Source organism: Salmo trutta, chromosome 15, assembly GCF_901001165.1.
Source record: "Salmo trutta chromosome 15, fSalTru1.1, whole genome shotgun sequence".
Lineage (NCBI taxonomy): Eukaryota > Metazoa > Chordata > Actinopteri > Salmoniformes > Salmonidae > Salmo > Salmo trutta.
Window position 1 is genome coordinate 59,502,008 of NC_042971.1, and position 14,706 is coordinate 59,516,713.

The window sequence follows — 14,706 nt, forward strand, 5'->3', positions numbered from 1 at the left end:
GAGGATCATGTCAGAAGGAGCCTGCAGGAAAGGTACCACATGAGGGAGGAGGATGTCTTCCCTGTAATGCACAGTGTTGAGATTGCCTGCAATGACGGCAAGCTCAGTCCGATGATGCTGTGACACACCGCCCCAGACCATGACGGACCCTCCAAATCGATCCCGCTCCAGAGTACAGGCCTCGGTGTAACGCTCATTCCTTCAATGATAAACACGAATCCGACCATCACCCCTGGTGAGACAAAACCGTGACTCGTCTGTGAAGAACACTTTTTGCCAGTCCTGTCTGGTCCAGCGACGGTGGGTTTGTGCCCACGTTGTTGCCGGTGATGTCTGGTGAGGACCTGCCTTACAACAGGTCTACAAGCCCTCAGTCCAGCCTCTCTCGGCCTATTGCGGACAGTCTGAGCACTGATGGAGGGATTGTGCGTTCCTGGTGTAACTCGGGCAGTTGTTGTTGCCATCCTGTACCTGTCCCGCAGGTGTGATGTTCGAATGTACCGATCCTGTGCAGGTGTTACATGTGGTCTGCCACTGCGAGGGCGATCAGCTGTCCATGCTGTCTCCCTGTAGTGCTGTTTTAGGCGTCTCACAGTACAGACATTGCAATTTATTGCCCTCACCACATCTGCAGTCCTCATGCCTCCTTGCAGCATGCCTAAGGCACGTTCACGCAGATGAGTAGGGACCTTGGGCATCTTTCTTTTGGTGTTTTTCAGAGTCAGTAGAAAGGCCTCTTTAGTGTCCTAAGTTTAATTGCCTACCGTCTGTAAGCTGTTAGTGTCTTAACGACCGTTCCACAGGTGTATGTTCATTAATTGTTTATGATTCATTGAACAAGCATGGGAAACAGTGTTTAAACCCTTTACAATGAAGATCTGTGAAGTTATTTAGATTTTTACAAATTATCTTTGAATGACAGGGTCCTGAAAAAGGGACCTTTCTGTTTTTTGCTGAGTTTATGTAGAAGTTACCTGTGGCGCTGATGTGATGGCCGAAGTATGTATAGTTTTTTTTGTGTACTCTAGGGCAACGGTGTCTAGCTGGAATTTGTGTTTGTGTTCCTGGCAGCTGGACCTTTTTTGCAACACCATTATTTTTGTCTTACTGAGATTTACTGTCAAGGCCCAGGTCTGGCAGGGCCCAGGTCTGGCAGAACCTGTGCAGAAGATCTAGGTGCTGCTGTAGTCCCTCCTGGGTTGGGGACAGAAGCACCAGATCATCCGCAAACAGTAGATGTTTGACTTAATATTCTAGTAGGGCCAGGTGCTGCAGACTGTTCTAGTGCCCTCACCAATTTCTTGACATGCATGTTGAAGAGGGTGGGGCTTAAGCTGCATCCCTGTCTCATCCCCCAGCCCTGTGGAAAGAAATGTTTTTTTTGCCAATTTTAACCGCACACACTTGTTGTTTGTGTACATGTTTTTCCCCCAACGTCACTTTCCATACATTTGTATAGCAGACCCTCATGCCAAATTTAGTCTCAAACTTTTTTTAAATCAACAAAGCATGAGAAGACTTTGCCTTTGTTTTGGTTTGTTTGTTAATTAGGTTGTGCAGGGTGAGTATGTGGTCTGTCGTACGGTAATTTTGTAAAAAGCCAATTTGATATTTGCTCAGTACATTGTTTTCACTGAGGAAATGTACAAGTCTGCTGTTAATTTTAATGCGGAGGATTTTCCCAAGGTTGCTGTTGACGCATATCCCACGGTAGTTATTGGGGTCAAATTTCTCTCCACTTTTCTGGATTGGGGTGATCAGTCCTTGGTTCCAAATATTGGGGAAGATGCCAGGGCTGAGGATGATGTTAAAGCGTTTTAATATAGCCAATTGGAATTTGTGGTCTTTATATTTGATAATTTAATTTAGGTTACCATCAACCCCACAGGCCTATTTTGTGTTGGATGGTTTGTATTTTGTGCTGTAGTTTTATTCAATGTAATTGGATAATCCAGTGGGTTCTGGTAGTCTTTAATAGTTGATTCTAAGATTTATATTTGATCATGTATATTTTTCAGCTGTTTGTTCTTTGTTATAGAGCCTGAAAGATTGGAGAAGTGGTTTATCCATACATCTCCGTTTTGGAGAGAGAACTCTTCGTGTTGTTGTTTGTTTAGAGTTTTCTAATTTTCCCAGAAGTGGATAGATTCTAGATTCTTCAATGACCTTGGGCTGATTTCTGATGCGCTGTTCCATCTTTTTCCATAGTGAATTTCTGTATTGTTTTAGTGATTCAACATAGGTGTGGGTTCACTGAGTGTTTCTAATCTTCTCCCAATGAGGAGTATACAGTGCTGCTAACTCTCCTCTCTCCCTCCCTCCCTCCCTCCCTCCCTCCCTCCCTCCCTCCCAGTGAGGAGTAATATGCTAACTCTCTATCCCCCTCCCCTTCTCCCTCCCTCCCTCCTCCCAGTGAGGAGTAATATGCTAACTCCCTCCCTCCCTCCCTCCTCCCAGTGAGGAGTAATATGCTAACTCTCTCCCTCCCTCCTCCCTCCCTCCTCCCAGTGAGGAGTAATATGCTAACTCCCTCTCTCTCTCCCCCTCCTCTTCCTCCTCTTTCCAGTGCAAGATGGCACATGGAGACAGCTGTAGGCTCAGCTGTGACCCCTGTTGAAAGCAGAAATCTCACCCAATGGTCAGCCTGGCCCATATCAGCCTTGTCAACCATATCTTAAAAGGCACATTATGTGGGCATGACCATGGGAGTCTAATCCTCTACCTAGGCATAAAAACACAAACCCATATTTACTGTCCAGCATCCACACCACAGACTGTCCCTTTTAGGGCTGTCGCTGGCTAAAACCTTAGTCGACCAAAAATCATCTGTTCTTTCAACCAATCGATTGGCCAACATTTTTAAACGTGTATTTTTCCATATAGACACACCCTAAGTGTTTTAATACAAGGAACTATATACAGTGATGCTTTATTATTACTAATGAAATAAGGCACAAATGACTCAAGGGAGCCAGAGATAACCAGAAGAAAAAACCTTAACCTGAACCAACTATTCTCCTGCTGGCGTTCTGCCATTACTCTCCTGAAGTTGCCGGTAAAAGGCTACACGAGGAGTCCGCAACATTTCTCATGTGGAATGCCAATTTATCTTACCATTTCTACCCATCTGCATGCCAGTTATGGTTTTCATATGCACATTTACGTGAAAGTTTATAAACAGTGCCACCAACCAAAATGAATACCGGAACCTATTTCAGTCCAAGTCGAGCACTGAGAAGAAGTAATCAGGTAGGTCTGTTTTATGATGTTTCCACTGGAGCAGAGCAGAGCATTTTCCCATTTCACTCTGAGTGGTTAGCAAAAGGGAGAGAGCTGGAAAGATTTTTCAAATACATTGAGGAACTATTGTCATTTTCAATGGATGTAAAAACAGACTTTGTTTGCCTGCTGTTTGACGTGAAGAAAACATTACTTTGAGAAGCTCGACAGCTCATTAGTGGTGGAGCATTAAGCCAATCAAAAATGCTATCAGATCCCCAAATGGGCACGTTTATAGGCCTACATTTGTGCGCAGGCCAGGTAGCCTATAGGCCTACTTCTATGTATAATCAGGCCAGGTAGCCTATAGGCCTACTTCTATGTATAATCAGGCCAGGTAGCCTATAGGCCTACTTCTATGTATAATCAGGCCAGGTAGCCTATAGGCCTACTTCTATGTATAATCAGGCCAGGTAGCCTATAGGTCCTACTTCTATGTATAATCAAATAAACCAAAACTTGTTTCTCACCAGTATAGCATAGGTTGTGCACTCTGCAAACAATAAGCCCACAATGAGAACGAGAAGACTGGAATAATGACATTGAATGCATTAAAATAAATTCCTGTAACCAAAGTAATACAAAGTGTAGATTAGGAATTAATGGTAAAGGTATTAGTGGTTATATATGTAATGGGGAATTGATAAACACTAACAATCAAATGCAAACAATTCACACAATGAAGTTATGAAACAATGAATGTGCACAAATTGGCGGGAGAGAGGGCGCGTTCTGGAGAGAGGGCGCGTTCTGGAGAGAGGGCGCGTTCTGGAGAGAGGGCGCGTTCTGGAGAGAGGGCGCGTTCTGGAGAGAGCGCTGTATTGTGCATCTGGGTACTACATGGTCAATCTGACGTCTGCATTGGCCGTGCAGCATTTACGGTGATACGGCCTCTGCAGAAATCAGGGCATTCATACTTCTTGTGCTTCGTGGAGCAGTGCAGAGCTGTGGTGAAGAAAGTGAGTTTGTGTTTTCTACAGGATGTACCGCCCCTACTTACTGTCAGCCAATCATGTCAATGAGGAGCTATACAGAACCCTCTGCATTGAGAGGCGCATGGCGATTACGTCACACCCTCCATATGGAGCCTCCGACCACATTTTCAGATTAAGCATAAATTGACTTTTAATCCGCAATGGATTAATTCACTGAGATTGGCACAAATATATAAATATATTTTACTGCTCGAATAAAACAATCTTGGTCGACCAACAGCATAATGACCAAAGAATCAACCAGTTGACTAATTGGGGTCAGCCCTAGTCCCATAAGATGTTTTCCTGTGTAGTGTCGCACCTAAACAGTGATTGAGTGAAGCGGAAGCAGAGGCATCAATAATAAACCCTTATGTTCCATCCAGAAACTGTCCGCTTGATAATATCTCAGACAACTTGTGCTCTCGTGTGTGTGTACCTGTATTAGTGCTGCCACACCTGACCAGTGAGTGAATAGAGCAAGTGGTATCCATGGTGATGGCATACTTACTGGCCCTCTACTGTAGGCTAGATATTACGGACTATCTGCCAAAAGTATAGAGTGACCTTTTAGGGTTTTGAAATACTATTTTCTGTTTTAAGACAAGTCCTGTAATCTGTACCGTAAGTCCCTTCTCCTCTCACCAGTTCCAATAACACAGACACATGAGAGAGATGTGTTGTGACCTGTCTGTGTGCTCTACTAAGACCTGGCTTCAATACTATTTTATCTCATTTCAAATGCTTTGTCTATGCTTGATTGAGCTTGCCTGGCTTAATGGAATAGTCCCAAAACTGTAAGCCCCGCCCATCTGGCACTCCAAGCAGTCTAGAGCAAACGTTGACCAGGTTTGGCTCTCTCTGTGACTGGTAATCTTTCATCATAGAATGGCAGTTATTTAAACCAGAGAGGTAACCTAGACTGTCTACTGCCCAGCTAGCTACTGTTCTGTTCTTGTGTTCTGTCTGGCTAAATGTCAGTGGAAAGTCCAGTGTGTCGACTGGCTCAGTATTAAGTTAAAAAAGGGCCAGCGGTTTCTATCATTGCTTTTGAAGTAAAGGTTTTCCAGTGGCTTAACCCCAACCTTTTTGCGTTGATATTATTTTCCCATTTCCTCACCTTTTGACATTCTGTATATAACCCTTGACATAAAGAAGTCTCAGTTGGCTAGGGCTATTTGAACACACCTACAGAATCCCAGAGGCAAACAATAAACCGTTTCTTAACTCCAATCCACAAAAACACCTAATTCCTTCCTACTACACCTACTTCCTTCCTACTACACCTAATTCCTTCCTACTACACCTACTTCTTCCCTACAACACCTACTTCCTTCCTACTTCCTTCCTTACCACACCTACTTCCTTCCTCATTCCTTCCTACATGCTCATTCAGCCTGTGGCTCTAGCTACTAGCTCTCTGCTTCTCCCTCTCTGTTTGTCTAAACCAGTTGTATCCCACTACACAGGCTCTGTTGGACTCTGACCGTTCCAAGAATGGGCTTTTCAACCTTGGACAGGTAATCTTGGTCTGGTATGACTACAGTACCGGTCAAGTCACCTGACCAGTCAATCACGTTCACCTTTGACCTCTGACCTTTTCCTCTTGGCAATAATGATGGTGGTGGTTAGAATGACTACTTCATGTGGCTGGCACAACCTTTGGCTACCTCTCCTCCTGTCTCTCGCTCCCTCGCTCTCGTCTGGTGGTGGTGGTTGTTCCTCTCGCTGGGTCATGGGATCTTCCCCCTCTGTCTAAAGTGATAGTACCTCTACCTACATGACCTACCACCCCAGTGACATCAGCGCTCCCCTGACCTCTCCTCTCAGTGCACCTGCTTCTCACCACGCCTGTGACAACCTGTCAAAATAAACTGATTCTATTTCACAGCTATAGCAGCAACAGTAATATGGAGTATAATTCCCCCTCATTCCTGTGGTCGGGTCTTCCTTGCCTTCAAGACCTGCTGCTGGAAATGGAGTCAGTTGGCATTCTTCAGTGGTCAGAGTATTAATCTCCATTTTGATTGACAATTATTGTACTCTCTTTCTTCTGCAGACGAGGGATGATTTCCTGGGACAGGTCGATGTGCCTCTCAATCATTTACCGGTGAGTGTGTTGTCTGTACGACGTGTGTGTTTATTTTCTGGTCAGTGTGTGTGCATATCTGTGCACACACACACATTGTTTGGTTTTAGAATGCTCTACTGGTTTTAAACAGCATGTTTGTTCTGCCTAGTGAACTCTGAAGGTTGTGAGGACATCGGGGAGGGGGAAGAGTTAGCAACCTCTCTTGAGCAACCTGTTGTCGTAGGCTTTTTAAGTAGCAACAACACTGAAGAGTGAGAGCGACTAGCCCCCTGTTAGGAGTGGAAATAAACCCGGTAGGAATGTAAACAACAGGGCCAGTACAGGGTCTGAGGAGAGGAGGGTTACCCTGGACTGGAGCTGACGGGAAAAAGAAACCATGCATCCCTCGATGGTTGTAAGCCACAATAACAAACAGAGTTGTAGTCCTAAAATGAATGCCGGATTCAAGTAGTTTAATCAAGTTTTAAGTAGATTCATTGTTTTATGAAAGGAACATGATCTATCTTCTAAAATAATGATGATAATAATAATAATAATAATTGACCAACTATGGAATGATCTCTGGCAGTTCAGAGTGCTGCTAATGATTATATGACCCTTTGTCAAATAATCTTTAGTCCTGCTCATAAATGATTCATTGTCAAAGAATGTTTGGCTCTTGATTGAGTGGCTGAGCAATCAAGCCAGTCAAATAGCTTGACCCTAAAGCAGTGCGGCCAGTGAGTCTAAGAGGTAACTACTTTTGAAAGTGGTGAAACTAAAAGCCTATCTGCGTAGGTGGTAAGGTTAATTATTAATCATGACGCACCACCTACTGTTGTCCCTATGGTGGAGGAGTTAACATGAGATCAAGTCTGATGTAAACTTGTGCTTCTTCTGCATGGACACAGAGACCTGGTTCATGTTCATTAGTTTCAAAACGTTTTGCAACTGAATGCCAACGGGTGTTTCTTATAGGGCAAAGACGATACCAATATCGCGATGCTCGTTAGTACCGTGGCAAGGAAACAAAACACAAAGCGGATATAACTTCTGTTGGAAACAAACATCATAATGTTGTCATCCAGAGTCACATGTATTTATTTTCCAAGCTGTAGCACACAATATTTTACCCACAGCTGGTTTTGAAGGACCAAATAGTTTGGTCTGCTTCATGTTTACATTTTTTGCCATGTAAAAAATATCGCAATACTGGTATCTTCACAGCCCTAGTTATTAGACAAGTTCACATAAGTCCCTCAGTCTCACTCTTTTCTGAGCATTTTCTTCCCTTTGGTACCTACTGAACATAACCCTGACCACAGAAGTCAGTCAGTCAGCCAGCCAGTCAGCCAGCCAGTCAGGTGTCATACTGCCCCTGTGTGTCTGTTCTCTGTGGACCTATAGGTCTTAGTCACGCTGGGTGGGTGTTGTCTTACTCACCGTGTCTTTGTGGCCTGTTCTGTTGAAGTATTCATGAGTCATGGTGATTCACCTCTGAAAGCTCTGACAGTGTAGAGGCTCTGGCTCCTTGAGGTAGTCACTGATGAGTGCTGTCTCCACTGTCTAGCTACTAGTCCTGAGTGATTTGCTGTTCCTTGGGGTAGTGTCACTGAGGGGTGCTGTCTCCACTCAGGGCTAGTAGCTATTAGTGATAGTTGCATTTTGGGATATCATTTTTGACAATGTATTGTATCATTTTGGCAATATTATTTTTGCACTAGTTGGCTGTACCTAGACTGAAATCCAAATCCATAATAGCTTGTTCTCCAGCTTCTTTTTAAATAGGGAGACGATTTGTTTTCAGCACTTTTATTGACTGATCAAAAGGCGTTGTCATGGTGCTGTCTTGTCTATCTGCAGCAGTCCTATGCTGAGCAATAAAATCATAGCAATTTGTAATAAAATCATAGTATCGAATCGCAATACATATTGCTTATGCTTACACCAATCCAGTCCTCATATCACTACACCAATCCAGTCCTCATATCACTACACCAATCCAGTCCTCATATCACTACGCCAATCCAGTCCTCATATCACTACGCCAATCCAGTCCTCATATCACTACACCTATCCAGTCCTCTCAGATCGACACAAGTATCTTGTCTTGGAGTTTATTTGGGATTCAAGTGTCTCTACATTCCCCCAACACACCAGACTTTTAGTCTACAGGGTTCGAGTTTCATAGCTGCTTAAAACCCAGCCAGTACCGACTGGTCTGTACCGACTGGTCTGTCAGTCCACTTTACCTCTGAGTTTATCACACAAGGCTGTTAGTTAACTATGAAACAAGAGAGGGTCTACTCTGCATTCACACACACACAAGGCTGTTAGTTAACTATGAAACAAGAGAGGGTCTACTCTGCATTCACACACACAAGGCTGTTAGTTAACTATGAAACAAGAGAGGGTCTACTCTGCATTCACACACACACACACACACACACACACACACACACACACACACACACACACACACACACACACACACACACACACGGCTGTTAGTTAACTATGAAACAAGAGAGGGTCTACTCTGCATTCACACACACACAAGGCTGTTAACTAAGAAATGGGAGACATTCGTTAATCACTTCAACAGGACGGTTACCAAAGGTTTATCTTCATGTGATGGAATGACAGTGTGTGTGTGGCTTTTTATTTCATAGCTACAACATAATGTGTTTATGTTTTCATGTACTGCATGTAAATCAGACCTGGGAGAAATACTTTAATCTGGCACATCCTCTGAAATATTTGCTGTGCTCTTGATTCAGGCTAGCTTAACTAGTGTGCATGGTGGACAGATTGTACTGGTCAAGCGTATCACATGTATTTGACTCTGGTCTGACAATGTGTTTATGTGATGGACAGTGTGGTTTTTCTATTTTATAGCTACATGTTTTGATATGTTTTCATGTCTGGAAACTTGGCTAGCTTTTCGGTGTCTAGGCCGGGTTACTGTAAGGCACTTTGACAAGCACTAATATAAAAAGAGATTTTAAATACATTTGATTGATTGATTGATTGATGTGTCTTTGTGTTGTAGACCGAGGACCCTACGATGGAGCGGCCGTACACGTTTAAAGATTTCCTCCTACGGCCACGAAGGTCAGTTCCAGACTACCGACGAAGGTGACAGGGAACTACACACACTCACACTCACACACACATGAACGCATGCATACACACATTGACACACACACACACACACACACACACACACACACACACACACACTCAAGTTACCCACAAACAATGTCCACCTGTTGTTGCTAATCCAAAGGAGATTCATGGTTAGATAGATATCACTGAAACTACAAGCTTATGTCATTATGGTATTTGGTTTAAAGTAACTGTACTGTAATCATTGTTAGCTAAGACTGTTGTCATTTCACCTCTCTGGTTTCTGTTGAATTCCAAATATCGTTCTAATTCTAGACATTAACTTTAATAGCATTGTTAAAATATTCCCCATGTATTGTTTATGGGGCTCTAACAGGGCTTCCATAGAATGTTGTAGTGTCATCGCCCAACTCTCTGAAATTCATGGCTCTGGGTAAAACCATCTATTTCTACCTCCGGTTTCTTTTGAATAACTCCCAATGAACTGCCATTTTGGTGTCCTCTTCTGTCTCCAGCCACAAGTCCCGGGTGAAGGGTTATCTACGGCTAAAGATGGCCTACCTGCCAAAGACTGGAGGTCCGGAGGAAGAGACCACTGAAGGGATTACCAGGGAGGAGGCGGAGGTAAGGAGTCAGGGACACGGACAAGCGCACACAGCTTTTTTTTTTCAGGACTTTTTGGGGAGTAAAAATGTGTGTTTTCCCTAAGCCTAACCTTAACTCCAAAACCGCTAACCTTAACCCCAAACCCTACACTTAACCGTTAAGCTTAAAATAGCATTTTAACAAATTCAGTACAGTCCTGATTTTTTAGAAAATAATATACTTTTCCTACATACAGTGCATTCGGAAAGTATTCGGACCCCTTGACTTTTTCAAAATGTTGTTACTTTACAGCCTTATTCTAGAATGGATTGAAAACTTTTTTCCCCTCATCAATCTACACACAATACCCCATAATGACAAAGCAAAAACAGGTTTTAAGAAATTTTAGCAAATTTATAAGAATAAAAAAAAAAGAACTGAAATATCACATTTACAAAAGTATTCAGATCTTTTACTCAGTACTTTGTTGAAGCACCTCTGGGAGCAATTATAGCCTAGAGTCTTCTTGGGTATGATGCTACAAGCTTGACACACCTGTATTTGGGGAGTTTCCCCCATTCTTCTCTGCCGATCCTCTCAAGCTCTGTCAGGTTGGATGGGAAGCGTTGCTGCACGGCTATTTTCAGGTCTCTCCAGAGATGTTCGATCGGGTTCAAGTCCGGGCTCTGGGTGGGCCACTCCAGGACATTGAGACTTGTCCCGAAGTCACTCCTGCGTTGTCTGGGCTGTGTGCTGTTGGAAGGGGAACCTTCGCCCCAGTCTGAGGTCCTGAGCGCTCTGGAGCAGGTTTTCATCAAGGATCTCTGTACTTTGCTCCATTCATCTTTCCTTCAATCCTGACTAGTCTCCCAGTCTAGTCTCCCACCAAGCTTAATCATAGGGATGGTGCCAGGTTTCTTCCAGATGTGATGCTTGGTATTCAGGCCAAATAGTTCAATCTTGGTTTCATCAGACCAGAGAATCTTGTTTCTCATGGTCTGAGAGTCTTTAGGTGCCTTTTGGCAAACTCCAAGCCGGCTGTCATGTGCCTTTTTTACTGAGGAGTTGCTTCCGTCTGGCAACTTTACCATAAAGGCCTGATTGGTGGAGTGCTGCAAAGATGGTTGTCCTTCTAGAATGTTATCCCATCTCCGCATAGGAACTCTGGAGCTCTGTCAGAGTGACCATCAGGTTCTTGGTCACCTCCCTGACCAAGGTTCTTCTCTCCCGATTACTCAGTTTGGCCAGGCGGCCAGCTCTAGGAAGAGTCTTGGTGGTTCCAAACTTCTTCCATTTAAGAATGATGGAGGCCACTGTGTTCTTGGGGACCTTCAATGCAGGTACCCTTTCCCAGATCTGTGCCTCGACACAATCCTGTCTCGGAGCTCTACGGGCAATTCCTTCGACCTCATGGCTTGGTTTTTGCTCTGACATGACATCATCTGTGGGACCTTATATAAACGGTTGTGTGCCTTTACAAATCATGTCAAATCAATTGAATTTACCACAGGTGGACTCCAATCAAATTGTAGAAACATCTCAAGGATGATCAATGGAAACAGGATGCATATGAGCTCAATTTCGAGTCTCATAGAAAAGGGTCTGAATACTTATGTAAATAAGGATTTTCTGTGTTTAATTTTAAGAAATTGAAAAGAAATCGACCTGTTTTTGCTTTGTCATTATTGGGTATTGTGAGGCTGTAACGTAACAAAGTAGAAATAGTCAAGGGGTCTGAATGCTTTTCGAATGCACTGTATATACAGTACCAGTCAAAAGTTTGGACAAATTTTCAACATTGTAGAATAACAGTCAAGACATCAGCTATGAAATAACACGCATGGAATCATTTAGTAACCAAAAAAGTGTTAAACATATCCGAATATATTTTAGATCCTTCAAAGTAGCCACCCTTTGCCTTGATGACAGCTTTGCATACTCTTGGCATTCTCTCAACCAGCTTCATGTGGTAGTCACCTGGAATGCATTTCAATTAACAGGTGTGCCTTGTTAAAAGTTAGTTTGTGGAATTTCTTACCTTAATGTGTTTGAGCCAATCAGTTGTGTTGTGACAAGGTAGGGGTGGTATACCAAAGATAGCCCTATTTAGTAAAAGACCAAGTCCATATGGCAAGAACAGCTCAAATGAGAAATGACAGTCCATCATTAATTTAAGACGTGAAGGTCAGTCAATCTGGAACATTTTAAGAACTTTGAAGGTTTCAAGAATAGTCGCAAAAACCATCAAGCTCTTTAATGAAACTGGCTCTCATGAGGACCGCCACAGGAAAGGAAGACCCAGAGTTACCTCTCCTGCAGAGGATAAGTTCATTAGAGTTACCAGCCTCAGAAATTGCAGCCCAAATAAATGCTTTACAGAGTTCAAGACACATCTCAACATCAACATCAACAGAGGAGACAACATCAACAGAGTGTGAATCAGGTCTTCATGGTCGAATTGCTGCAAATGAGTAGAAATTGTTGATTTTTGGTTCCAACCGTGTCATCGTGAGACGCAGAGTAGGTGAACGGATAATCTTTGCATGTGTGGTTCCCACCGTGAAGCATGGAGGAGGAGGTGTGATGGTGTGGGGGTGCTTTGCTGGTGACACAGTTGGTGAATTCAAGGCACACTTTACCGACATGGCTACCACAGCATTCTGCAGCGATACGCCATCCCATCTGGTTTGTGCTTAGTGGGACTATACTTGGTTTTTCAACAGAATAATTACCCAACACACCTCCAGGCTGTGTAAGGGCTATTTGACCAAGGAGAGTGATGGAGAGCTGCGTCAGATGACCTGGCCTCCACAATCACCTGACCTCAACCCAATTGAGATGGTTTGGGATGAGTTGGATCGCAGAGTGAAGGAAAAGCAGCCAACAAGTGCTCAGCATATATGGGAACTCCTTCAAGACTGTTGGAAAAGCATTCCAGGTGAAGCTGGTTAAGTGAATGCCAAGAGTGTGCGAAGCTGTCATCAAGGCAAAGGGTGGCTACTTTGAAGAATCTGAAGTATAACAAATGTTTTGATTTGTTCAACACTTTTTTTGGTTACTACATGATTCCATATGTGTTATTTCATAGTTTTGATGTCTTCACTATTATTCTACAATGTAGCCCTTGAATAAGTAGGTGTGTCCAAACTTTTGAGTGGTACTGTATATACAGTGTGGGAAAAAAAGATTTGATCCCCTGCTGATTTTGTACGTTTGCCCACTTACAAAGAAATGATCAGTCTATAATTTTAACGGTAGGTTTATTTGAACAGTGAGAGACAGAATAACAACGAAAAAATCCAGAAAAACACTTGTCAAAAATGTTATAAATTGATTTGCTTTTTAATGAGGGAAATAAGTATTTGACCCCTCTGCAAAACATGACTTAGTACTTGGTGGCAAAACCCTTATTGGCAATCACAGAGGTCAGACGTTTCTTGTAGTTGGCCACCAGGTTTGCACACATCTCAGGAGGGATTTTGTCCCACTCCTCTTTGCAGATCTTCTCCAAGTCATTAAGGTTTCGAGGCTGACGTTTGGCAACTCGAAACTTCAGCTCCCTCCACAGATTTTCTATGGGATTAAGGTCTGGAGACTGGTTGGGCCACTCCCAGGCCTTAATGTGCTTCTTCTTGAGCCACTCCTTTGTTGCCTTGGCCGTGTGTTTTGGGTCATTGTCATGCTGGAATACCCATCCACGACCCATTTTCAATGCCCTGGCTGAGGGAAGGAGGTTCTCACCCAAGATTTGACGGTACATGGCCCCGTCCATCGTCCCTTTGATGCGGTGAAGTTGTCCTGTCCCCTTAGCAGAAAAACACCCCCAAAGCATAATGTTTCCACCTCCATGTTTGACGGTAGAGATGGTGTTCTTAGGGTCATAGGCAGCATTCCTCCTCCTCCAAACACGGCGAGTTGAGTTGATGCCAAAGAGCTCCATTTTGGTCTCGTCTGACCACAACACTTTCACCAGTTGTGCTCTGAATCATTCAGATGTTCATTGGCAAACTTCAGACGGGCATGTATATGTATTCTTGAGCAGGGGGACCTTGCGGGCGCTGCAGGATTTCAGTCCTTCACGGCGTAGTGTGTTACCAACTGTTTTCTTGGTGACTATGGTCCCAGCTGCCTTGAGATCATTGACAAGATCCTCCCGTGTAGTTCTGGGCTGATTCCTCACTGTTCTCATGATCATTGCAACCCCACGAGGTGAGATCTTGCATGGAGCCCCAGGCCAAGGGAGATTGACAATTCTTTTGTGTTTCTTCCATTTGCGAATAATCGCACCAAATGTTGTCACCTTCTCACCAAGCTGCTTGGCGATGGTCTTGTAGCCCATTCCAGCCTTGTGTAGGTCTACAATCTTGTCCTTGACATCCTTGGAGAGCTCTTTGGTCTTGGCCATGGTGGAGAGTTTGGAATCTGATTGATTGATTGCTTCTGTGGACAGGTGTCTTTTATACAGGTAACAAGCTGCGGTTAGGAGCACTCCCTTTAAGAGTGTGCTCCTAATCTCAGCTCGTTACCTGTATAAAAGACACCTGGGAGCCAGAAATCTTTCTGATTGAGAGGGGGTCAAATACTTATTTCCCTCATTAAAATGCAAATCAATTTATATCATTTTTTTACATGCGTTTTTCTGGATATTTTTGTTGTTATTCTGTCTCT

General features: G+C 43.5%; 1 protein-coding gene and 1 long non-coding RNA gene across 12 annotated transcripts in view; both read left to right on the forward strand.

Annotated features, from left to right (window-relative positions):
* Positions 1-14,706, forward strand: part of nedd4l (NEDD4 like E3 ubiquitin protein ligase) — a 109,544-nt gene that overhangs the window by 48,710 nt on the left and 46,128 nt on the right. For 8 of the 11 annotated variants that reach the window (XM_029692375.1, XM_029692365.1, XM_029692367.1 and 5 more), the window contains 3 exons: positions 6,313-6,363; positions 9,377-9,462; positions 9,969-10,077. In XM_029692375.1, the coding sequence (XP_029548235.1) occupies positions 6,313-6,363; positions 9,377-9,462; positions 9,969-10,077 (246 nt within the window). Of the gene's footprint in view, positions 1-5,722; positions 5,774-6,312; positions 6,364-9,376; positions 9,463-9,968; positions 10,078-14,706 lie in introns of all 11 variants that reach the window. The other 3 variants (XM_029692376.1, XM_029692370.1, XM_029692374.1) reach the window with 2 other exon arrangements.
* LOC115149469 (uncharacterized) lies at positions 3,435-3,989 on the forward strand. The gene is made up of 2 exons (XR_003866876.1): positions 3,435-3,540; positions 3,655-3,989. It is a non-coding gene; the product is annotated as an uncharacterized LOC115149469 (long non-coding RNA).